The sequence below is a fragment of the Panicum virgatum genome, chromosome 9K (assembly GCF_016808335.1).
Source record: "Panicum virgatum strain AP13 chromosome 9K, P.virgatum_v5, whole genome shotgun sequence".
Classification (NCBI taxonomy): Eukaryota; Viridiplantae; Streptophyta; class Magnoliopsida; order Poales; family Poaceae; genus Panicum; species Panicum virgatum.
Genome location: NC_053144.1, coordinates 69,614,762 through 69,638,287, shown reverse-complemented (window position 1 = coordinate 69,638,287; position 23,526 = coordinate 69,614,762). Strand labels below are relative to the sequence as shown.

General features: G+C 52.6%; 4 protein-coding genes and 1 long non-coding RNA gene across 5 annotated transcripts; 4 read left to right on the top strand and 1 right to left on the bottom strand.

Moving 5' to 3' along the window:
- Positions 1-129: 129 nt before the first annotated feature.
- Positions 130-1,418, bottom strand: LOC120647499. The gene is made up of 2 exons (XR_005664823.1): positions 793-1,418; positions 130-691 (listed from the first exon to the last, which is right to left on the bottom strand). It is a non-coding gene; the product is annotated as an uncharacterized LOC120647499 (long non-coding RNA).
- Positions 1,419-2,578: 1,160 nt separating this feature from the next.
- On the top strand, positions 2,579-4,886 carry LOC120648915. Its single transcript, XM_039925543.1, has 3 exons — positions 2,579-4,183; positions 4,288-4,439; positions 4,535-4,886. Exons 1-2 carry the CDS (start codon positions 2,642-2,644, stop codon positions 4,396-4,398), a joined length of 1,653 nt encoding a protein of 550 aa, XP_039781477.1. The 5' UTR covers positions 2,579-2,641; the 3' UTR covers positions 4,399-4,439; positions 4,535-4,886.
- A 723-nt stretch (positions 4,887-5,609) lies between these two features.
- On the top strand, positions 5,610-9,010 carry LOC120647496 (probable receptor-like protein kinase At5g24010). Its single transcript, XM_039924307.1, has one exon. It carries the CDS (start codon positions 5,890-5,892, stop codon positions 8,527-8,529), a length of 2,640 nt encoding a protein of 879 aa, XP_039780241.1. The 5' UTR covers positions 5,610-5,889; the 3' UTR covers positions 8,530-9,010.
- A 1,986-nt stretch (positions 9,011-10,996) lies between these two features.
- LOC120647495 (probable receptor-like protein kinase At5g24010) lies at positions 10,997-12,750 on the top strand. Its single transcript, XM_039924306.1, has one exon. It carries the CDS (start codon positions 11,069-11,071, stop codon positions 12,491-12,493), a length of 1,425 nt encoding a protein of 474 aa, XP_039780240.1. The 5' UTR covers positions 10,997-11,068; the 3' UTR covers positions 12,494-12,750.
- A 6,469-nt stretch (positions 12,751-19,219) lies between these two features.
- On the top strand, positions 19,220-20,530 carry LOC120647494. Its single transcript, XM_039924305.1, has 2 exons — positions 19,220-20,024; positions 20,138-20,530. The coding sequence occupies exons 1-2, from the start codon at positions 19,302-19,304 to the stop codon at positions 20,150-20,152; spliced, it is 738 nt and encodes a 245-aa protein (XP_039780239.1). The 5' UTR covers positions 19,220-19,301; the 3' UTR covers positions 20,153-20,530.
- The last annotated feature ends 2,996 nt before the right edge of the window (positions 20,531-23,526 follow it).

Sequence of the window (23,526 nt, the reverse complement as noted above, 5' to 3'; positions counted from 1 at the left end):
GCTGGAAAATCGTCCGGACTGCTGGAGGCAGCTAGCTGCAACATTCGGCTCGCCAAAGCTCCTTTTAAATTGAAATCCCCCATTAACACCTCCCTTCAAAATCAAATTTTGGCGCCAATACATCACATGAAAGCTAGAAAATAGCAGCCACTTCAATGATATTGCGTAGCTTCGAGGGAATGTATCCATGTCCATGACCCGCATCAGTTATCCCCATCACTTAATGTAATAGTAGTTCATTACATTACAAATGGTTTCAAACTTGCAAACTAGAAACGAATTAATACTCATGATGAAGGCCACACAGCAATAGATACCAACTCCCTCAGAACTGAGATATTCGTTGCAGTATTCATCGCCACCCAATCTGATGGATCGTATGTCGAACCATCTCCATACTTACGCAGCCACAAATAATTGGCCATTGCAAAACAGGATATGATAACCCATGCTTGCTTTTCCCTCCTGAAAAATAGAACCCCTTCCAAGATATGCCACCACTCTTTCAGATGCCCAAACCTCCGCTCAATGACATTGCGTAGCTTCGAGTGAATGTAGTTTATTTTCTCCTGACGATCTAATGTGCGAACATCAATGCCCCTAAAATGTGTCTTATGATACCTAGTATCCCGGAAAGGAGTCATGTATCCTTGTTGCTCCATGTATCCCGAGTCCGCCATGTAGTACCGTCCTACAACAATGTAACAATTTCCAACCTTAGTACCAAAACAATTGTTGCAACAAACTGGGGCGGCAATTGCTGCATCATAAGTTTCAAAAATAAGCACAAACCTGGTGGTGGATGCGGGAAACCTTTGATCCGCCTGACAATCTTGTAGAACCGCCATGTCATGACATGCATCCGTCTTCCCGGCTCCCACATAGGTGAATCTGCCATGCATGTCCACTATGGCGCAAACATTTATCGAAACTTCTCCATCCCTATTAATGAAGTCCACTCTGGCTTCTTGATTCACCTCAACCGGTATGTGAGTGCCATCTATAGCACTCTAGCTGATACTACTCGGCAATGCAACAATGTTGAACACGGTGCTTGTGTACGTCAGATGATTATTTCCCCATGAAACTTAACAATTTGATCCCTTTTTCCACTTATTTGATATCTGGTTCCTTATTAATCAGTAATAAAGGAAACGAATTGCTTATGTGTTCAACCAAATACTAGATCCCGCAATGCCATCTGTTGCACAGCTAGTCTAAGAACACCTGATTATCCCTCATTTACACCAATTTTTTTTCTACATCTGAAGTTGTACCCATAGATCGAAGCTGCAATCACAGCAAGGGGAGAGCTGCGGCGTCGGGACTCACCTGCAGTGGATGGATGGATGGAGGGAGGGAGACGACGCGGCCGCCGCCGTCGCACCTCGGCTCGCAGGCGCCGCCGTCGCACCTCGGCTCGCAGGCGAGGGGAGCGCCGGTGCGGTGGGGTCGGGGAGGGGAGGCACGGCGTCGAGGGTTCCTGACGTCGGGGAGGTGCAGCGGCTGTTGGGGAGGGGAGGCGCGGCGGACGGCGGGAGGCGACGCGCGGTCGGCGAGGGGAGGCTGCGGTGGTTGGAGGGGCGTGGAGGTCGGCGAGGGGAGGCTGCGGTGGGTGGAGGGGCGTGGAGGTCGGCGAGGGGAGGCGCGGCGACAGTCCGCGGGTGGGGACTGCGGCGGGGGAGGGGCGGCGCCGAGGGAAGGCTGTGCAAGGGGGGTGGCGATAGATGCTGGGCTTATTCCCAGCCGTTTGGCTGGTGTTGGGGAGCCGAACGGCTGGGCTTATCAGCCCAGCCTTTTTCATCCCAGCCAAACAGGGCCCAAACTTTTGTGGGATTTATAATGGCAACTCTAACAAGTATTCCTGGATCTTTGAAGAGTTTGCTCTGGTTCAACCCGGTCCCAATTTGAAGTTGTTCGCACATTAACTCCAACAAGAGGCAGGGCAGGTTAATCAACAAACACAACGTGATGGTGACAATTGAGAAGGCCGTGGTAATTGATCTTGTACTGGAAGTAGTGCAAATCAGCTTGTACTGGAAGTAGTGCAAATCACCTTGTTGAAGAAGCCTTGCTGCAGTCTGCAGTAGTAATAAACAGCAGGGCGACCCGACCATCAGCATTCAGCAAAATTTAGTAGTAAATTAACCCAAAGGTCGATATATATATATATATATATATATATATATATATATATATATATATAGATTGGTACTAGATATGCATCTCGAACCTGACCCTGATATATAGCGAGGTTGACTTGAATAAATTAAAGCAGGGCATGGAGAGTGAAGAAGGAACAATGGATAGCTTTTTCCTCCTACAAAGGCGATTTGGCCATTGACCAGGCAGGCTATTTATAGTAGACTAGAAGAAATTCAGGTAGGTTATGCTTGCATGCATGGTAAGGGCCAGAATTGGGGATCTACGGCGGCTGCCGTCGCCGCGCAACACCTGTCCTCCGACCTGCTTCTTCCTTCTGCTTGGCCACAAGACTGCCAAAACTGCATGCGCGCTATATTAAACCGTACTGCATACCATGCCATGATTGGCGATCTAGCTATCGCTGCTCCTCCGATCCTTTTGCCACTGATGATCCTGGCCATCACCCATCATCGCCCGCAGGCGCCCTTGCTCTGGCATGAAAGGAGGAGGCGGAGGAGGCGCCCTGCTTGTCAATATGCAGCCCGCCGCCGGCAAGCAGCAGCAGGCGCCCAAGCCCAAGGCCTCCTCCCTCTTCCTCTACATCCTCCTCCTCTACATCCTCCTGCCGGTGCTGGTGCTCTACGTCGTCGCGCTCGCCGTCTCCCCGTTGTACTACTCCCACCCGTGCCCGCCGGACGACAGCACCGTCGTGGCTCGTCTCGCGGCCGCGGCTGCTGCGGATGGCAAGAGGCCGACGAATAGCAGGCGGCAGAATGACGATGATGGCACGCCGCCGCAGTCTGCGGCGCTTCCGCCGCCCAGAAGCAAGGCCTCGGACTCGGACGACGCCGAGCCCACCGGGCTGCGCCACATTGTGTTCGGCATCGGCGCGTCGTCGTCGCTGTGGGCGAGCCGGCGGGAGTACATCAGGGTGTGGTGGCGGCCGGGGGAGATGCGCGGCTTCGTGTGGCTGGACAAGCCGGTGGCGGACTACGACTCCAGCAGCCGGAACGCCTCCTCCTCCACGGCCACGGGGGGGCTTCCCGGCATCAAGATTAGCGCCAACACGTCCGGGTTCCCCTACACGCACGGCGCCGGCAGCCGGTCGGCGCTGCGCATCACGCGCATCGTGTCGGAGAGCTTCCGGCTGGGGCTCCCCGGCGCCCGGTGGTTCGTGATGGGCGACGACGACACGGTCTTCTTCCCGGACAACCTGGCGGAGGTGCTGTCGCGGCTGGACCACAGGCAGCCCTACTACGTGGGGAACCCGTCGGAGAGCCACATCCAGAACCTCATCTTCTCGTACGGCATGGCGTTCGGCGGCGGCGGGTTCGCCATCAGCCGCGCGGCGGCGGAGCAGCTGGCGCGCATGCAGGACGGGTGCATCCAGCGGTACCCCGCGCTGTACGGCAGCGACGACCGCGTGCACGCGTGCATGTCGGAGCTGGGGGTGCCCCTGACGCGCCACCTCGGGTTCCACCAGTGCGACCTGTGGGGCGACGTGCTGGGGCTCCTTGGCGCGCACCCGGTGACGCCGCTGGTGACGCTGCACCACCTCGACTTCCTGCAGCCGGTGTTCCCGACGGTGCGGTCGCGGACGCGGGCGCTGCGGCGGCTGTTCGAGGGCCCCGTGGCTCTGGACCCGGCAGCCGTGGCGCAGCAGGCCGTGTGCTACGACGCCGCTAACGAGTGGACGGTGTCGGTGGCGTGGGGGTTCGCGGTGGTGGTGGTGCGCGGGGTGCTGTCGCCGCGGGAGATGGAGACGCCCATGCGGACCTTCCTCAACTGGTACCGCCGCGCCGACTACACGGCCTACGCCTTCAACACGCGCCCCGTGGCGCGCCAGCCGTGCCAGCGCCCGCAGGTCTACTACATGCGCCAGGCGCGCCTCGACCGCCGCCGCAGCAACACCACCGTCACCGAGTACGAGCGCCACCGCGTGCCGCCCACGCCCTGCCGCTGGCGCATCCCGGACCCCGCCGCGCTGCTGGACCGCGTCGTCGTGCTCAAGAAGCTCGACCCGGGGCTCTGGAAACGGGTAACTAACGGAGTTCGCATGCAGTTGTGGCTTCGATTCTTCGCTTAGTTCGGAAATTAAAGCGATCCATCGATCTGAATTCTGAATAAACTTGCTGATGGCAGGCTCCGAGGAGGAACTGCTGCAGGGTGGTGTCGTCGCCGACCAAGGGGAAGGACCGGAGGATGACCATCGACGTCGGTGTCTGCAGAGAGGGCGAGTTCGCCAGGGTTTAATTAGATCGAATTGGAGGCAGGCAGCCAGATCGATCGTCGAGGTCTCTTCTCTCTTTTCATCAATTTCTTTTTCAAAACTAGAGAAGTGCTTGTAGCATTGAACTCCTGATGGAGCTCGTATTCTCCGCGTCCGCAGTTTGCGCAGGGGAAGTAGGAGCCAGAATGGACGGCGAGAGCAAGTAGCTAGTGGCGCAAGGAAGGAATGGCCGGTTTGAGATCCAGGGACCATGGCGCGGAACCGAAACCTTTTGGGATCAGGGCATGAGGAGGGAGCAGCAGCGACTCGTTGAGGCGGGGTTTTATCTGTAGAGGGACTGATCGCTTGCTCGGTGCGTTCGGCCAGCAACGTGGCTGTCACTTTTACTGATGATCATCAAGTGTACGTAACGTAGATGTCAACTTTAGAATTAGAGGTATGTATAAGGTGTTTCGTTCAAAAAAAAGAGGTACGTAAGGTGAAATTATGGGCCTTTCTAGCCCATATTGGTTTCTTCCATAGACGGACAGCAATGTGACAACGTTCTTGCTAAAATTTCCGCATCGATCGTGTGGGGCCAACCAGGCCGAGACCTGCTTGTCCGTTTTGTCACAAACAAGATTTAATTTGGGCCTTTGCAGATTTAGGCCTATTAAGGGCTACTAGTACAGTAGTACGACTGTACGAGGTTGGGTTGCCGTAAAGTTCGCTACTCTGGGAAGGGAAATTGAACGAACTGCCTGGTGGGGGGAGTGGCCAAATATTGAAAACTTGGCACACCAACCACGCAAAAATGGAATGTGGAGTCTAACCAAGGTTAGACTAGTGACTAAACTGAATGCACAATGACTTGCATGGACTGTCTCCAACCAAATGGAGTCATTATTCAGGAAATTTTCAAGTTTTCTATCTTGGTGCTGTACGGATTTTGTTGTTTGGAAGCTGCAACACACACAAAATTTATTGATGTACATGAGTATGAATACCTACGCAGATGCTTGATGTTATCTTGGGCGTCCGTCAAGCTCCTGTTCACTTTGCTGCGCGCACACACACACACAAAGACACCCGTACAAATCTCAGTTAAGCAATCATGTCTTGTCACATACAAGCAATCATGGAGACCATCCTCTTCTCTCTCTCCAAAGAAGAAGAAAACAAGACTATACAAGCCGCCTTTTGAGCCGAACGGAACACATGGGTGACCAGTGGACGCACAAAGGAATTTGGATTGCTGACCCCCCAACACGCAACCAGCCAAGTCTCCTGCTAGCTCTCCGTCGGTCCACTCCATTCGACACTCGACCAGCACGCGCTGTTTCCACCGTGCTGTACGTCCATTTCCCACGTCCCAGTCCCACCATCCAAATTCCAAGTCCACCTTCCCCGTGCCCGACTCCACACACCACTCAGCTCGGTCGTCCTCGCCGCACTTGCTTGCTTATCCCCTTCGTCGATCTCCCGCCACCCCCGCAGCCTCCACTACCAGGCCCTGCAGGCCACCACCTCCGTCCATGGCTGTCCTCGTCATCCTCCTCCTGGTCACCTTCCTCCCGTACACCGCCCTCGCCGCCTTCTCCCCGGCCTTCACCTTCTTCCTCGCCTGCGGCGCGGACTCGAGCGTCTCCTTCCCGCGGGACAGCCCTGCCCGCACCTTCACCAAGGACGACCCGTTCCTGACCTCCTCGCGCGCCCAGGCGCTGACGAACGCCAACGCCAACAGCGCCGCCTCTCCGCTCTATGCCGCCGCGCGCGCCTCAAGTTCGGCCTTCTCCTACAAGCTCCACATCCCCGACGACTCCGCCGGGCAGGCCGCCGTGTTCCTCGTCCTCCGCCTCCACTTCTTCCCTTTCGCCGCCTTGCAATCCGGCGTCAGCATCGACTCCGCGAGCTTCTCGGTCTCCGTTCGGGACGCGTACACCCTACTGTCCTCCTTCTCGCCGCCGAGCGCCCGCGTCGTCAAGGAGTTCTTCATCCCGGCAGGCGGCTCCGGCGACTTCCGCATCACGTTCACGCCGGACACCGGCTCGGCAGCGTTCGTCAACGCTGTCGAGATGTTCCCGGCTCCACCGGAGCTGCTGTGGAACAGCTCGGTGACGCCGGTGGGCGCGGCGGTGCACGCCGACATGGCCCAGTGGCAGCAGCAGGCGCTGGAGACGGTGTACCGCCTCAACGTGGGCGGCCCCCTGGTGAGCAAGGAGAACGGCACGCTCTGGCGGACTTGGCTCCCCGACGACCCCTTCCTCTTCGGCCCCTCGGGGATCTCGATGGTGAACACGACCAACACCCCAATCGTGTACGACGCCCCCTACACCCGCGAGGTGGCGCCGGACATCATCTACAAGACGCAGCGCGCGACGAACGCGTCGGCGGGGAGGCTATGGCTGCAGCCGCCGCTTTTCAACGTGACGTGGAGCTTCCCGGCGGAACCGGGGTCCGGCTACCTCGTCCGTCTCCACTTCTGCGACTACGAGCTGGTGAGCAGCGTCGTCGGAGTGGGCATCATGTTCAACGTCTTCATCGGGCCAGACATGGGTACCCCGGACCTGATGCCGACGAAAACAATTGCGACGCTGGCGAACCGTGCCTTCTACCTAGACTACGCGGCCACGGCGCCGATTACCGGCGGGAACCTCACCGTCAGCATCGGCAAGTCGGTCAAGAGCAGCGCCGACGAAGGTGGCTTTCTGAATGGGGTGGAGATCATGCGGCTGAGACCTTCGGACTCGAGCTTGTTGAAGACAGGGTCGCGTGGTGCCAGCAGTAAGAAGACGGTCTTGATCATCACCCTCTCGGCCCTGCTGGGCGCATCTGTCCTCGCGTGCGCCGCGCTGTGCTTGATGGTGCTGCGGCGGCGGAGGAGAAGCCATGCCCATGCGCCGGAGGTGGAGAAGGAGGCCACCAGCACCCTGCCCTGGTCGCCGTACACACAGGACAGCTCCTCGGGCGGGTGGCCCGTGGAGCCGTCGAGCCGGTCTGTCGGCGAGGGTACGACGGGCGCGGTGCAGCAGAGGGTGGGCACGCAGCAGCTCCACATCCCGCTGGAGGAGCTCAAGGCGGCCACGGACAACTTCCACGAGCGCAACCTGATCGGCGTGGGCGGGTTCGGCAACGTGTACCGCGGCGTGCTCCGCGACGGCACCCGCGTGGCGGTGAAGCGCGCGACGCGCGCCTCCAAGCAGGGCCTCCCCGAGTTCCAGACGGAGATCGTGGTGCTGTCCCGCATCCGGCACCGCCACCTGGTGTCCCTGATCGGCTACTGCAACGAGCAGGCGGAGATGATCCTGGTGTACGAGTACATGGAGATGGGCACGCTGCGGAGCCACCTGTACTACGGGGGGTCCGGCTCCGGCGACTCCGACTCCTCCTCGCCGCCGCCGGCGCTGTCGTGGAAGCAGCGGCTGGAGATCTGCATCGGCGCGGCGAGGGGCCTGCACTACCTGCACACGGGCTACTCCGACAACATCATCCACCGCGACGTCAAGTCCACCAACATCCTCCTCGGCGACGGCTTCATCGCCAAGGTGGCCGACTTCGGGCTCTCCCGCGTGGGCCCGTCCTTCGGGGAGACGCACGTGAGCACGGCGGTGAAGGGCAGCTTCGGGTACCTGGACCCGGAGTACTTCAGGACGCAGCAGCTCACGGACCGCTCCGACGTCTACTCCTTCGGGGTGGTGCTGCTCGAGGTGCTGTGCGCGCGCCCGGTGATCGACCAGCAGGCGCCGGACCGCGACCAGATCAACCTGGCGGAGTGGGCCGTGGCGTGCCACCGGCGGGGGCAGCTGGCCAAGGCCGCCGACCCGCGCATCGTCCTCGCCCAGGTGAACGACAACTCGCTGCGCAAGTTCGCGGAGACGGCGGTGAGGTGCCTGGCGGACTACGGGCAGGAGCGGCCGTCCATGGGCGACGTGCTCTGGAACCTCGAGTACTGCCTGCAGCTGCAGGAGACGCACGTGCGCCGGGACGCCTTCGAGGACAGCGGCGCCGTCGGCGCGCAGTTCCCCGACGACGTCGTGGTGCCGCGCTGGGTGCCGTCGTCGTCGACCAGCTTCCTCACCACCGGCGACACCGACGAGACGGCCGTCAGCGTCACCGACGTGGGCGGCGTCAACAGCAAGGTGTTCTCCCAGCTGAGCAGCGGCGAGGGGCGATGATTTGATGACTGATGATCCTGTGCCGCCGGTCGTGCAATCCGAGTCACATTCAGACTTCAGATAGTATAGGACACAGCCAATGCAAGAAATTCAGAAGCTAATTAAGCTGCTGCAGAATTCGCTAATCTGTACAAAATTAAAGGGCAATCTTCATGAAAACCCGTGTAAACCATGGCAAAAAAATCGTTTAAATTCACCAAAAAAATCACTCATATAGATGATATGATGATACACAACATTGTAAAATATCTCCAAACTCGACTTCGTTAGTGAGATATGAAAATAACAAATTTCTAACAAATCATCTGGACAGCTTTCTGACTTGAAATTTGATATTTTCATATCCCACAAAGGAAGTCAAGTTTGGACAAAATATTTTACAAGGTTGTATATCATCATATCATCTAAATATGCTCGTTGTACTAATTGTAATTTGTAATGCATGCATGCGGCCAAAACAAATTGACTAGTCATTGATTGATTGAGCTGTTTATATAATTTATTTTGTATAATTTATTAGATGATCGTCGGTCTGTAAGACCGTTCGCATAGGAACAAACAAAACTTTGCGGCCATTTTCTTCTCCTCAGCTCTCAAGTGGAAGCGGTCACACACACCACACGCAACCGCAGCGGCACAACCAGATACTAGTATGGTAGGGCCAACTGCAATACCGAGCCAAAGAAGTTTGGCCTGAACAATTCTCAGTGGGGAAATGTCGCTCAGTGCCTGTCAACGTGTGCTCAACGTCAGCCTGATGCTCGCCGGATTCTAGTATTCGCCGACGGTTCCCTGTTATGCATTGGCCCTGTTTGATTTGTTCTATTAGAGTGTACTAGAAAATTTCGACTGCTAATTACGATGTTAAACAAAGCCAGTTTACAAAACCAACTCCAGAACCCCGCCCTAGGAACCCTGAAGAATCTAATGAGACCTTTGATCGCGTGATTAGAGGGCAGTTACTGTAGCATCAAGTTACTGTAGCATCACTGTAGTCAATCATCGGTTAATTACCGTCATTAGATTCATCGCGAAAAAGTTATACCCATCCCTAAAAAGGTTTTGCAAATAGACTTCATTTAGCACTCCATATATGCAAAATTCTTTTTTCGGATTGCGTGATCTAGGATCTCTAGATTGAAACAAACAGGGCCATTGCCACTTGCCAGGTTCATTCAGGTTGTGTTTAGTTCGCGAAAATGTTTGGGTTTTGGTACTGTAGCACATTTCGTTGTTACTTGACAAATAATATCTAATCATGGATTAATTAGACTTAAAAGATTCATCTGTTGCTAATCAGTTAGATTGTGTAACTAGATATTTTTTTAACTGTATTTAATACTCCATGCATGTGTCCAAAAATTCGATGTAACGAGTACTGTATGAAATTTTTTGGGAACTAAACAGGGCCTCATTTAGATATCGTTTATTGAGCTGAACATTGGTCAGCTGGGTCGTAAGACTAGCTAAAGGGGGACATACTACACAGCTGGCTCATAAACAATTGTCACTCTCTCAACCGGATTAATGGTGCCGTGGAGACCGGGGAAAAAGAGGGGGGAAATAAGAACACGGTTCAGGGTTGGGAAAAAAGAAACTTCGTGTGATCATGACAAGCACGATGGACTAATCAGAGCAATAATATCTTCAGACTTGAGAATCGTCTTGGCTCGCTGTGCTCTTGGCTAATTAATATCCGATGGTCTTTATTTTTCCGATGATCTTTTCAAAAAAAAAAATCCGATGGCACGGGGCATTTTCCGGTGCTTGTTTTGAGCGGGCGAGTCTTCTCTGCGGTAACTGCAGGGAACTCTTCCACTTACGTGCTGGTCCAGCGGGCATGGGACCTATGAGGGTAGTCCCTCTCCAGTTACTATAGAGGAACTACTTTCTTTTTGAGCTCGCAAAACACAAAAAGCATGTTACTACATCCGTTCTAAACCACATATATTCAAGAACCGAGTGAGGATGAAATTATTTCCGAAGTAACTCAACCTAAGTTTATGATATAGGTACATGCTAGGGCCAATAGTGGCCAATGCCACATTCCACAAAAGAAAAAGTTAACACTGAAAAGCAATGCGAGCAGTGTTTCGCAAAAAAAAAGTGAGCTTGCCCCCTGTTTTCGTCTAAAAAGAAAAAGAAAAGTAGATAATTTTTTTAGTGTACAAAAGCGAGATCGAGTATAAAGATGGAAATGAGCTGTTTGGGCTGACCGTGTACAAACATAGATCTTCCCATCTGACCCATCACAATTCACAAACCTGGACACCCATGAGAAAATCCTAGGGCCCAAGAACTAGCGCGTCGAGTGTCGAAGACCAGACCAAACCAAAAGGCAAAAACCACCGTTTTCTCAAAAAAGAGAGAGGCAAAAACCACCTGCACCGCCACGACGCGTCGGGCCCCGCCACGCCACCCGAGTCGTCTCGTCTCCCCCAGCTCGACGCGCTGAATTAATTAATCAAACTCCATTTCCCCCCTCCTACGACACAACAAATCGCCACCCAAATCCACCACCTCCCCGTTCCCCACCGCCATGGCTTCCCCACCAACCGCTTGCCGCCTCGCCGTCCTCCTCCTCGGCGTCCTCTGCTCCGCCACCGCCGTCGCCGCCGCGCGGTACGCCCCGGCGGACAACCACCTCCTCGCGTGCGGCGCGGAGGCCCCGGCCGTCCTCCCCGACGGCCGCCGCTTCGTCCCGGACTCCGGCTGCGCCTCCACCCGCCTCCGCTCCCCCGCCCCGACCCTCTCCTCCGCCGCGCCCCCGGGCTCCACGCCGCCGCCTTCCCCTCTCCACGCCTCCGCGCGGGTCTTCTCCTGCCGCGCGTCCTACGACCTCGCCGTCCGCCGCCGCGGGCACCACATCCTCCGCCTCCACTTCTACCCCTTCGGCCCCGCCCTCTCCGCCTCCCGCTTCCACGTGGGCGCCGGGGGTTTGCTCCTCCTCCACAACTTCACCGCCTCGTCCCCCGTCGTCAAGGAGTTCATCCTCCCCGTGGATTCCGACGTCGTCGTCCTCACCTTCGTCCCTGACTCGGGCTCCACCGCCTTCATCAACGCCATCGAGCTCCTCTCTGCACCCGAGGAGATCGTTGGCGACATTGGCACCCTCGTCACATCCGGCGGCGCCGCTCAGATCGACGGGCTTTCATCCCAGGTGTTTGAGACTCTCTACAGGATCACCATCGCCGGTCGTAAGGTCACACCGTTCAATGACACGCTGTGGCGGACATGGGTTAACGATGCGGACTTCCTCGTTGGCACGGACTCGGCCAACTACAAGGTATGGTCGTTCAGTGGCCGGATCGCTTATCCCAAGGGCAGCAGGCAGATGACCCGGGAGGTGGCTCCTGACAATGTCTACAGCTCTGCGAGATCAGTGAAGCCAGGGGCCAATGTGACTTGGGGTTTCCCCGTGCCTGCTGGCAGCCGGTACCTCGTGCGTATGCACTTCTGTGACATTGTTAGCAAGGCGTTGTATGAGCTCTACTTCAATATCTACATCAATGGCAATCTTGCAGTCAAGGATTTCGATCTCTCTAGCAGCACCGGATTCTTGGCCTATCCTTATTACATTGACTTTATTGTTGACGTGGAGGGTGAGGGGATGCTGAAATTGGCCATTGGTGGCTTGAAGCAGAGCCGATCTGATGAAGTAAGCGGTATCCTTAATGCGCTGGAGATTATGAGGATGAACAAGACGAGTGGCGGTATGGATGGGAACTTCCCAATTGCGCTAGACATGGAGTATGGGGTGAGTAAGGGGATCGGGGAATTCGCTCGCTCCCTGCTGTGTGGTTTCATCTTTGCTGGGTTGTTTGTGGCTTTGGTCATGCTGGTGCTGAGGTTGAGGACTGAGCTGAGGAACAATGGTACAGCTTGGTCTTGGAAACCAATGGACTCTGGTGAAGGGAAATTGGCTAAAGCATATCAGCTTGTACCCAGTAAGGCAGACTATTGAATGATATGAGCTTAGCATCTTTGAGGAGCGGCAAACTACAGCTGTTGTATGTATCTAATCTCGTAATATTTGTATTCAGTTGTAAGTATTATAGTTGTAGTTTTACTTCTTTTTACTCCTTTCATGCTTGAACTTTGGGTTGTCTAAGCTCTGATAATGGAGGGACATGCTCATTATATTGTGAAAGTAAAGTATTTTACCCCAGATGTGTCTGTATTGCTACTACTTCACTTATTCAGTTCATTTTCTGAAATACACTTGAATGAATGCTTGTGATATCCATAGCAAATTTGCTGTGGTGGATTCACGATGGTGTAGTCTAATACCATACCTGTTATGCTCTTAGGAGAATTACTCAGGGATATAATTAGTTTCTGGCTTTCAGTGAGGACATAGGTCAATAAAAATAAGCCAAATAACTGCAAAAGCAAAAGCCACCATACCATTATAGCATGATTTAGCTGTTACCGTTTTCTGCTTCTATGGGTTGCGAATCACTTTACTCTGAGGCCCTTAAGGATATTCTCTTTTGATTGGTTTGGTACTCCATGGATCATGATCGACTCTAACAAACCCTGAATTCTGGATGCACTTGTACAATCTTCTCTTGCAAAATTCATCTGATGACTTGTATATCTGGCTGCTTCATGGATTTGATCCTGCCAGCTTTACTATATGTATTGTAGATGTGTGTCATTTGTCATGCTACTCTCTTGGTTTGCAACTAGTTTTGAACACACACTTGACTGAAGATCATCAACACGATGTGAAATAATCAAGGTTATTAACACGATGAAACTATTAGAGTATATTTGGTAGTTGTAGATATACGTATCGTAAACTGCCATATGTATACTCTAATAGAAACGTTGAAACGATGGAGGGAAAATTTTGGCGTTTAAACGAACGTTTAAACGTCGTTTTAAACATATTTGAAAATGGCAGAAGTATGAATCGATGAAGGGAGAAAAGGCAAAAAGGAAGAAAGAGAAGGAGGAAAGGTAGAAGAGGGGAACGGCCCAGCCCACTAAGCCCCTCGCTGCTCCCCAGCCCGCTCCCATAGTCCCACCCAGGCCCCAGCCCACTCAGGCACTCACCCCTCTGACTCTCTCCCCTCCGCTCCGCCCCTCAGGTCGCCCGCGAGTCGCGCTGCCGCCGCTCGCTCGCGCCGACGCTGCCGCGGACGACGGATGCTCCTTCTCTCAGATCGAACCCACCCCGCCGCCGACTCTCCCCTCCGCCCCTCACTCAAGCTGCCGCCGCTCCTCTCCGCTCGTCGCTCGCGCCGCCGACGCACCCCTCCGCCCCTCGTTCCCGCCGGCGGCGGCAGACAGGGACGAGGCGGCCGGCGGACAGGGAGGAGGCGGCCGGCGGAGGGCGGACAGGTAGGAGCTCATCTCGATCTCGATCTGGACAGTGGCGGGCGAACAGTGGCGCCCCGAGCGACGGCGGGCGGACAGTGGCGCCCCGGGCGACGGCGACCTTCGCCTTCCAGCGCCAGCGGACAGGGAGGCGGCGGGCGACGGTCAGGGAAGAGGCGCCCGGCGGAGAGGGAGGATGGCAGGACGCGCCTGGCGGAGAGGGAGGCCGCGGCCAGCAAAGAGGGAGAAGGCGGCCGGCGGACAGGGAGCCAGGGAGGACGCGGCAGGGAGGCGGCTTCGATCTCGATCTGGACAGGGGTGGGCCATGGGGGCGACTAGGGGTCCTTGTTCTATGAATGGGAAGCCCCCTAAAACGCCAACCCTTCCTCGTTTCAAAGGTTTTCACGAGAAAACGTGGAAAACGAACGTTTAAACGTGTAAAACGAACGTTTTACGCGATTTCGGCAAAACGTTCAAGCGTTTCAAGACTTAGGGACGTTTTTTCGTTTAAACGTCGTTTAAACGACGTTTTCACGACGTTTTAATAACCATGGAAATAATCACATGACTGTATGGAAGATACTTGATATGATTGTAGGACACATGCATTGTGGGGTGTAGGGAAGGGAATTTTTAGGCAGCCTTATCATTGCTTTTTTTTCCTGAGTTTAACATTTACATTGCATGCCCTTTTCTTTGAAGTTCTGGAATGCTTTCCAATATGCCCCTGAAGATTTAATTCTTTTTTGGGTTGGTGATGTAATGTTTAACTGGCTGGCCAATAAGAATCTTAATCGTTTCAGCGTCCATTGATATAGTGAAACTGTGTTAGTAGAGCTTTCTGTTCCTATTACCCATGTGGATCAGTTGGTTATTAGTTTTCCGTCAGAAATATGTCTGTGGTTCTGTGCTGCTCAATTGTTTTGTTTTGTTTTGTTTTGGCTCTTATAGCATTTCTTTAACGTTAAACTAGACAGCATGTATATTATTTGCATTTTTGAAATTCTAGAAAATCAAAACTCTCATTAACCAACAGTTATAGAGTTCTTAATCATTCAGTTTCATCTTTTTTTACTGATTCTCTTGATTATGAATTTGTATTATTGTCTTGTTCACACAGTTGTTAACATATTTGTTAAATCCAAAAAATCATATATCTGATTAATTGGAGCATTCTCTTGTTGATTGTTGTTGTTCTTCCCTCCATTTGATAGGCAATACATCTTTGAAATATATGCTGGGTACTATGTGTTGCCTGTTTTTGCCTGTTGCCCTCATCCCTCATACCTAATCCATATAGTAGCAAGCCCAAATACAAATCGAATCAGCCCAAGCAAACATGACTGGGCCTATCATGCTCAACTAGCCTGACCCCTTAGCCATGACCCATTGTCATGATCGTGTGATAGTGGTGTACATGTTGCAGTTTTAATGTTGTAAGGAACCTAACCTGCTTTGGGGAAGAGATTTTTTATGGCATATGCTACGAGAACATTGTTGAGAATATACTGTCTATGTCACATCTGAGCTGAGCTCATGTAACATGTTTATTTGGAGGGTTCTACAGACCAAGGTTAAACCGAACTGGAATATTAGTTTCTTGCATGAACATGAAATCTCTCTCTGTATGGGTACTAATATACCCAGCCTGAAATTTATTCTAATTTGAATTCTGATCATACCTTTTTAAAAAGGCAAAGGCTTTTGGAAGAGTTTATTTTATTCTCATCCATCGTGCAAGATGATATTGAATGGTAGGATTGCAGTTTTGCTTAGACATGCAAATCTTAATAGTTTAATTGCTATCCTGTTGATTTTACAAGCAACTAGGTCAGCCAGCATATGACCGACGTTCAAAGGAACACTTACAGCATGCTAAACTTGCATCATCCTTAGGAGTGTGTAGTTGTACCAGTTAACAACCAGTAGATGACAAAGCACGCTGATTACTAATGTCAACTTCTAGCCTTTGTATTTGGAGAAGATATGGAAATGGAGCAGGAACCATGCCATAACATTTTCAAACACCTAATTATTTTTAACTAGAAATCCAGAAACGGTCAAGACCTTTCAGTTACCTTCTGGTAACCTGCTAGAGACAGAACTGGTTTTTGTTCTGGCTTTGACTTGGCCAGTCTGGTTTTATACATAGACATTTATTTGGTGAAAGTTAAGTTGACCTGATTTTTATTTCCTATTCAACTCGTGATTTTTCTAGCACACAAGATGTTTGGGTTTGCAACTATTTGTCAAAACAATGCAATTCCTACTTTACATGTCGAGAACCATACTAAAATACTCCTTTTCCTGCCTAGATAAATAAGTAATAATTAGTTTCTTAATTGGAGATGATATGTCTGTAATGATTTAGGCTTTATATAAAAAAGAGATGCCAGCATCAGTTCATTGTATGTGCATTCTTGGGGCCATATATACTTGTTGATATTATGATGAAAAGTGCTTTGAGTAAAGAGACGGGAATATCACAACTCCTAGAAAGCTATAACCTTGTGGGGGCAACCTGTACCCCAGTGTTCCACAAAAGGATTACCGGAATGAGCAACTTTCAAAGGTATGGTCGGCTCTTATGTGCAGCTGCTGCCTAATGTTGATATCAAGTGCTGGGAACAAGATCTGTGGTAAAATCCAGTGTAGGGCAGTGAGCACATTTCTTGGCCACCTTGCTCCACTATTTTACCACTTGTGCTCCCACAATACTGGCACAGCTGTTCCTCCTTTTTTTGGGTCTTTTCTTTTTAACGTAATGGCTCTACCTATGTTCTGAGCCTCTCAATGTTTTCCAGTGTTCATGTTCTTATACAAAAGGCTCTATTATGTTGGAGCACAAAATGGCATCATTGTTGAATCATGGTACACTTTGGCCTTGTTAGATGCTTTTTGCAACAGAAAGTGCTCCAGAAAAATTTCAGAGGATATCTCTTTGTTCTGAAAATCAGAAGAAGAATACACTTTCATTATACCTTTTTCTATTTGTGGTCACTATGCCCCGACCATTTGTAAAAAGAGAAAGTGTGGCACCCAAAAAGTTCTGAACGGTTCTTTTTCACTTGCGCGCCACAGTTGAGGTTCTTTTCCAAGTGGCTGTGGCCCATAGAATTGTTACCCTTCCTTTGTAACAGCTGAGCTGCCAATTCCGTGATCAGGCAGAATAAAATCAACACGGCAATTTTCTTTCCCAAGCATGAAAAGTCAGGCGTGTACGTCAATAGCTTCAAGAGGTAACGTACATGACCGAACTACATCATGTATACTTTTATGTCTTTTTGACATTTTGAATGCCTTTCGTCTGCTTTATTTTTTTCTCTTTCTCCTCCCATCTGCTGATGTCTTGTGGACATTATTGTGTATACTCTTTATATCCTGACCTCCTGGAAGTTCTTTTCCTCATAATTGGATGGCAGCAGTTCTCCAACCCTCACTCCCAGCTGCATCCACACCCCCTCCCATAGCCCCGTATGCAACTAAATTGCTGCTTGACCTCGTTTGTGCCCATGATCAGTGATGGTGCTGTCAAGAATCTGAGCCATGTATACTACCACCATGGCAGTTTTAATTGCCAAACTTGAAGCGTCAAGTGGGTCATCTACGGCTTTTGGGTGTAATATACACCAGACACAATTTTCCGTCTAATTTTCATCTATTTAAGTTTTCCCATCATGGTCAGTTATGAATTCATTTGGTCAGTTATGAATTCATGAACATAGTTCATTCTAGTAAGTTTTTTTAGTACTGTAATCTTTCAGTATTCATGTTCATTTCTACAAAACTGTACTTTGGACGGTTGCAGCAGCTCTCCTACTCCCACAGTTCTTCCTCCACATGGATCTAAACTAAACCTCAACGCTTAACATTGGTGAAATACTAATGCTGTCTAAGAAGCATCATCGATGCTGAGCCTGTCGCTGGCAGCAGAACCCAAGCTGAGACAACCGCACGAGTGGAACCTGAGCCTCAAACAGAGAGCTCGTGTGTCTGGGTGTCGTTACCGTGAGATGGTTACACAGACAGTCTCCCTTGTTCAAGGGTCTCAAAACCTTTTTTGCCTGGACCATGCCCATGCGATGCGTGATCTTGATCCTTGAACCGTATTCTATTACCCATAACCCATCATTTCATAATCCCAAGGCTGGTTCCCTCCCTCATCGCCTGACACATGCATAGTCACAGGATTCTGGGTCGAGGGTACCGTTCCTCGATCCGGAAACACAGATCTCGTCTCGGAAACACGGGGTCGTTTTCGTTCTCACCTTGTAAAAACCTCTCACGAGAACCGTATCTCGTCCCTCGACCCCATCGACCCCGAATCTTTGTGACTGTGGACACACGTCCCCTGCTTGATGCCGCATGCTCGGCCCCAATCCGAGATTGGGCAAGGCGACATGATGAGAGAGCATCTTTTTTTTCAGTATGAGAGAGCACTGTTCATGGATAGATGCCCAAACTTTGCCAGCAACTTGTGCGGATGTGCAACGTGAGGAGAGGATCCAGCGCTCCTGTTCACGCGTAGCAGGCAAAGCTGCTCGTGTCCTGTCCTCTGATCTCTCCTCGCAGCGGAGCCGAATCCAAGATGAACCGTAGCAGGTGAGGATTGGGCATCATAGGACGCGTTGAGCCGTCGATCCGGCCGGAGCACGCAGCAGGGGGACACGACGTCGTCGGGGCTGGGCTGCGGAGGTGCCCGTGCTGCGGCAACGTTGTCGAGCGTTTTTGTCAGGATTATCTCAACAACCGGACTGAACCCTGGCCTCATGAATTTTTTTTTGGGTTTCCTCTTTGTTTGATCTTCTTCCCTTGGCAACATAAGTTTGTCCTTGACAAGTAATTTAGGGTGCCCAGATTGGATTAGGTGTTGCGATGTTTGTCGTTTTGCCTAATCTGCTACGAAATGACTTGCCAGCGTTGGGGCCTTGTACGTCTGATGCCTGCTTGCAGGATTTGCCATCACGAATGCAGATAGCTGAGCCTTCTCAACTTTTTTTTTTCTATCGTTCATTCTTCCTTTTTCATTTGTGCCCGTCTGAACCGCATCCAGGTTAATAGGAGTACTCTATGATCCAATGACATGAATGGGGATAATCCTGAATGAATATTAATACACACTGTACTTTGTAAGCTTGTATTTGTCGAAATTTCGTCCGTGCACAGCGACCTGAACATCAAAACCCGATACGTTCCTCACGGAACAAGACTTTGAATCCATGTTGCTATGACAGCGATGAGCCAAAACGGGATAAAATTAAGATAAAAATAAAATCATACCGAAAGGCGCCACTGGGGGCAACATGGACATTGCGCCAGACGCCGCCAAAGGGACGGCGAGGCGCCTATATCTGTGCGTGCCGAGAAGCCGTGCTTGTCCTCAGCGCGCGCCCACTGCTCACCACATCACCCCCGCCCGTGCTCTGGTATCTCGCCGCCCGGCGCTCATGGAGGTCGCCTCGCTGCAGCACCTCGGCGACAGCTTCTCCCGCGGGTGGCTCAAGAGCGGCGCGCCGGCGCCGTCGTTCGAGCGCCTCGCTGACGCCGACCTCGGCAATTCCTTCGGCAGCTCCAGGTCCTTCATCGACATGGACCCCGCCGAGCTCTTCTCCATGCGGTGGACCACGAAGACCACCGCGACGGAGAGCGACTTCGAGTTCGGCTTGCCCGGCGGCGGCGGGGGCAGTGACCCGCCGTCCCCGGTGCTGGTCAGCGCCAGCCAGGTCATCCGCAACAGCCGCCTCCTCCCCAGCGAGCCCGTCTGCCGCCAGGGGGCCCAAGAACAACACGGGGACCGCGTCGCCGACCTGCCCGGCGCGCCGCGGTCGTCGCCGCCCTCGTCGCCGCTGTACCGCTCGGCCCAGAGCACGCCGGCCTCCAGCGGGAGGAGCGGCGTCGCCGGCAGCAAGAACGCCGCCGCCAGGCCGCCCCCGCTCTTCGCCGCCGGAAGGCGCGGCCGGGCGTCGTCGTCGTGGAAGATACTGGTGCAGGACCTCCGGTTCCTGATGCCGCTGTACCGGAAGGTCAGGGCGCTCCGGCGGTTCTCGGCGCCGAGGCCCAGGGTCGCGCCGGCGAGCCCCGCGCGCGCGTCCACGTCGAGCATGGAGTGGTGCCACGGCAATGCCGACACGGCCGTCCGCGACGCCATCCTCTACTGCAAGAAGTCCAGCGTACGTCCTAGTAGACTCCACTGATCGAACCAGATCCGCACGCACTAATCTGACACTGCACAGACACAGCCACTGCGCTCTCGGACTGATGCCATTTCTGCACAAATTTTCAGGGACAAGATGCATAGCATAGCACCGCAGGGACACATGGTATCCATGACGAACTTGATGTGAATCCACGAGAGTGTCTGCTGCGCTGTGTCATCTCAGCTCAAGTTCTTTGTTTGTATCCCCTGACATGATGTTTTGGCACCTATACCCAGACAGTATTACTACAGGGATGTATTTAACCGTTGTGCGAATGGCTTGATCGTGTGTACAGTATAATCAATAGACGTTCGCTCGACCCCTTTCACGACTCCACCCTTTTAAGGTCTTTGATCGGCTATTGGTTCGTCCATGTGAGTTGAACTTTTTGTTGCCTCGTACGTACTGCTGGTGGGGCCATTGATTAATTTGTAACACAGATTACGGCGACTGAAAGCATCTCATTTTGCTGCCTCAAACTATGCATGCGTTTTTTTAAGGATTGGGTGTGTGTGGGGAGGGGGGCATAATCGCTAGTATCCTATTCTTGTAACCTAATACGTTGAAGCATCTCCCGGCGAAGAAATCATCAGTTGACCTAGCACTCGTTTAGCCCGTTGTGTTTGTCGCCAGTGATCAGTCCGGAAACAAAATCGATCAATTAAGCTCAAATTAATTTGTCGGTCAAAAAAAAATCGTGTTGAACAAAGACTGCACGGGTCCGTCTGAACATGCATGATCCGGAAACACGTACAGATCTGGACAGTAAAATAGTGCTGAAATGCGTCTCGATCCATCGTGGCTAGTATTAGTACTATATATCAATTAAGCTCAAATTTGACCAGGGAAACACAAATAATACGCCGCTTAACCAAATCCTCGAGAGACTTGGTCTGAAGGAAGGCATTTTTTTATAAATATAAAAAGAAAAAAGAAATCAAATCAATTGAGCTTCCGTACGCAACGCAAACTATAGCACAGCAGGCATTGAGGTCTTCAAATTCGATCGCCTAGGGGGCGCCATTGGGATACGGGCGATTTGCTTGCTATTGCCTCTAGCTGCAAGCCGGTACGGTGTTGGGGGTTGCTCATTTTCCCACCAACCGTACCGGAGAGGAAAACAGAAGCGATGAATACAGTTATTTAGGTCTTGTCCCTGTCGAATTACACGAGAATGTCTCAAAGGGGGGAGAGGAGGAGACTAGGATCTACGCACGGGAGCCGCGGCAGCAGCACACGAAAGCAACGGCACGGACGCCATCTCCATCCCACCATCACCTCCTCGACCGATGTACCCTGTCAAATGGAATGACGGCATAAACAATCGGCTGGCTCGCATCGCATGTAATCTCCCCCTTAATTAAGCAGAGAAGATGAGTCGACGAAAGGGACTCTGATTCAGGATTATGAATGAACACCGCAGGTCAGATCGTGGACTATCGATCGCATGCCATGCGTGCCAAATCATTGTGCTGTGATCCGATGATCCACCAGCTGACCTGCATCCTGTAGCACATGCCGGCCCTACAGTCTCTCTCTCTCTCTCTCTCTCTCTCTCTCTCTCTCTCTCTCTCTCTCTCTCTCTCTCTCTCTCTCTCTCTCTCTCTCTCTCTCTCTCTCTCTCTCTCTCTCTCGTTCGAATTCGAAATGAGATGCATGCGAATTGCGATCGTCGGCTGGGTCGGTACGCCTGTTCCTGGACTCATGCGATCGGTCGGGACCAGCAGCCAATAATGCGTGCATGCTTGGCGATCGTGCAGGCCGGCCGGGCAGCGGCCGCGGCTCATCAGCGAATCTGACCGGCGCGGCGGGGGCTTGGACGGGAGGAAATCTGCCGCGTGCGCGCGCGGGGGCCTACATGTGCGGGCGTCGGGGCAGCGCCGGGACCAGGCCGTGTCGTCGCTGGCGCCGACATGTACGGGGACGCCCGGCCCACCCCTGCGCGGCCCCGCCCGTCGCGTCGTGCCTTGCTCGTGTCGCAAGGCAGCAGCCACCACCGGGCGGGCGGGCAGGCAGCGATGCCCTGCCGGAACCAAACCGCCGACTCTGATGGACCGTGGACGTCCTCAAGGCACCTGCCGGTGGTAAGCTAAGTGTCATGGCTACCTGCTGCATGCGGTTTCCTAGAAACTCATCAAGAACATCTCTCTCTCAAGCCGTACGTAGGAGTAGTAGTTGTAGCAGAGGAGGAGCCCACGCAAGTGCTTCTAGCTAATAGCTAGCTGCTGGCTGGCAGCCTGGCACTCCCTCTATTTTCAGTTGTCACTGGCAGAGCGACAGGTGCTAGCTCTTACGGGCAATCGTCGTCGGTCCATGCCATGCTGGCAAGCAGTGCGAAGATTTACTTACTACACATGATCTGAGATGGCGCGGCGCGTGCCCTGTTGTGCGACGGACGCGGAGACCTTGAGCTAGCTCACATTTGCAGCCAAGCCACACAGCTGTCGGGCTAAAATAAACGAGCTGAGCTAGACGTCCTACCTCTCTCTCTCGTATCCTCCTCTCCTCTACCGCGCGCTCCGCCCGCGTTCGAGCTCATATCCCATCCCATGCATCATGGCCTCCGCTCGCTGTCGCTGGACACGGCGCGCGGTGGTCGCCGTCAGTCCCACGTGAAGCCCACATTGGCAGGAAGGGCGACGCCGTCCTCAGAGACGTTACGTTGACGGCGCATGCAAGGGGTAGGGGATCACAGGACAGGCCTGTACCGGCAAATTCGAGGGCCCTGTGCGAAACAATGGACTGGGCTCTAGTGGCCTAGTGCAGGATCGCGAATACCAAGCGATAGCAGCCGGCAAGCGCGATATGCTGTGTAAAAGCACAAATGTTAGAAGTCACACGTGTGACTGGTAGTTAAATCATCACAAAAGGTCTAATAACTATTTTTTGTTCCAGAATAATTTCTTTTATTGCTGGAACAATTGTTATTGTTTGAGCAACAAAATTTTTTTCTAAAAAAAAGTTTGTTCTAGCAACAAAGCATTGAGGGGCCTGGTTTATTAGGCCGATTTTAGGTTCAAAATATGGAATCCTGGAGAGGTTGTGGTGCTGTGATAGGTCCACTCGAGATCACACACGTGACCCCGAGTAGCACCCATGTAAAAGAAAGTGATAAGTGATATGCCTACAATGATTTATATTTTAGGAGCAATTTGGGCCATATTTTACCACAAATTGGATCAACAATCAACTAAATTAAAATATTTACATGACTATATCTAATATATATCTAATATTTTGGGGGCCCTTCAAATTCGAGGGCCCTGTGCGGTCGCACGGCCCGCACGTGCCTAGATACGGGCCTGTCACAGGACAGAGGCGAGATTTCTTCGTGCGGCGGAGGGCGCGCGCGGCCGCCGTCGCTGCAGCTGCATGCGCGCGCGGCCGCCGTTTGATAGCTGCGCGCCGACAAGCCGGGCTTTAAATGCCGCCTTGGCGTCGCCCGCCCACGTCCATCTCGCCATCCCGGATCCGC

Excerpts from the sequence above, each read along its gene's own strand:
- LOC120648915 (XM_039925543.1), top strand. The coding sequence starts at position 2,642 with ATGAAAGGAGGAGGCGGAGGAGGCGCCCTGCTTGTCAATATGCAGCCC. Across the intron at positions 4,184-4,287 it reads ACCCGGGGCTCTGGAAACGG|GCTCCGAGGAGGAACTGCTG; the intron begins GTAACTAACGGA and ends TGCTGATGGCAG.
- LOC120647496 (XM_039924307.1), top strand. The coding sequence starts at position 5,890 with ATGGCTGTCCTCGTCATCCTCCTCCTGGTCACCTTCCTCCCGTACACC.
- LOC120647495 (XM_039924306.1), top strand. The coding sequence starts at position 11,069 with ATGGCTTCCCCACCAACCGCTTGCCGCCTCGCCGTCCTCCTCCTCGGC.
- LOC120647494 (XM_039924305.1), top strand. The coding sequence starts at position 19,302 with ATGGAGGTCGCCTCGCTGCAGCACCTCGGCGACAGCTTCTCCCGCGGG.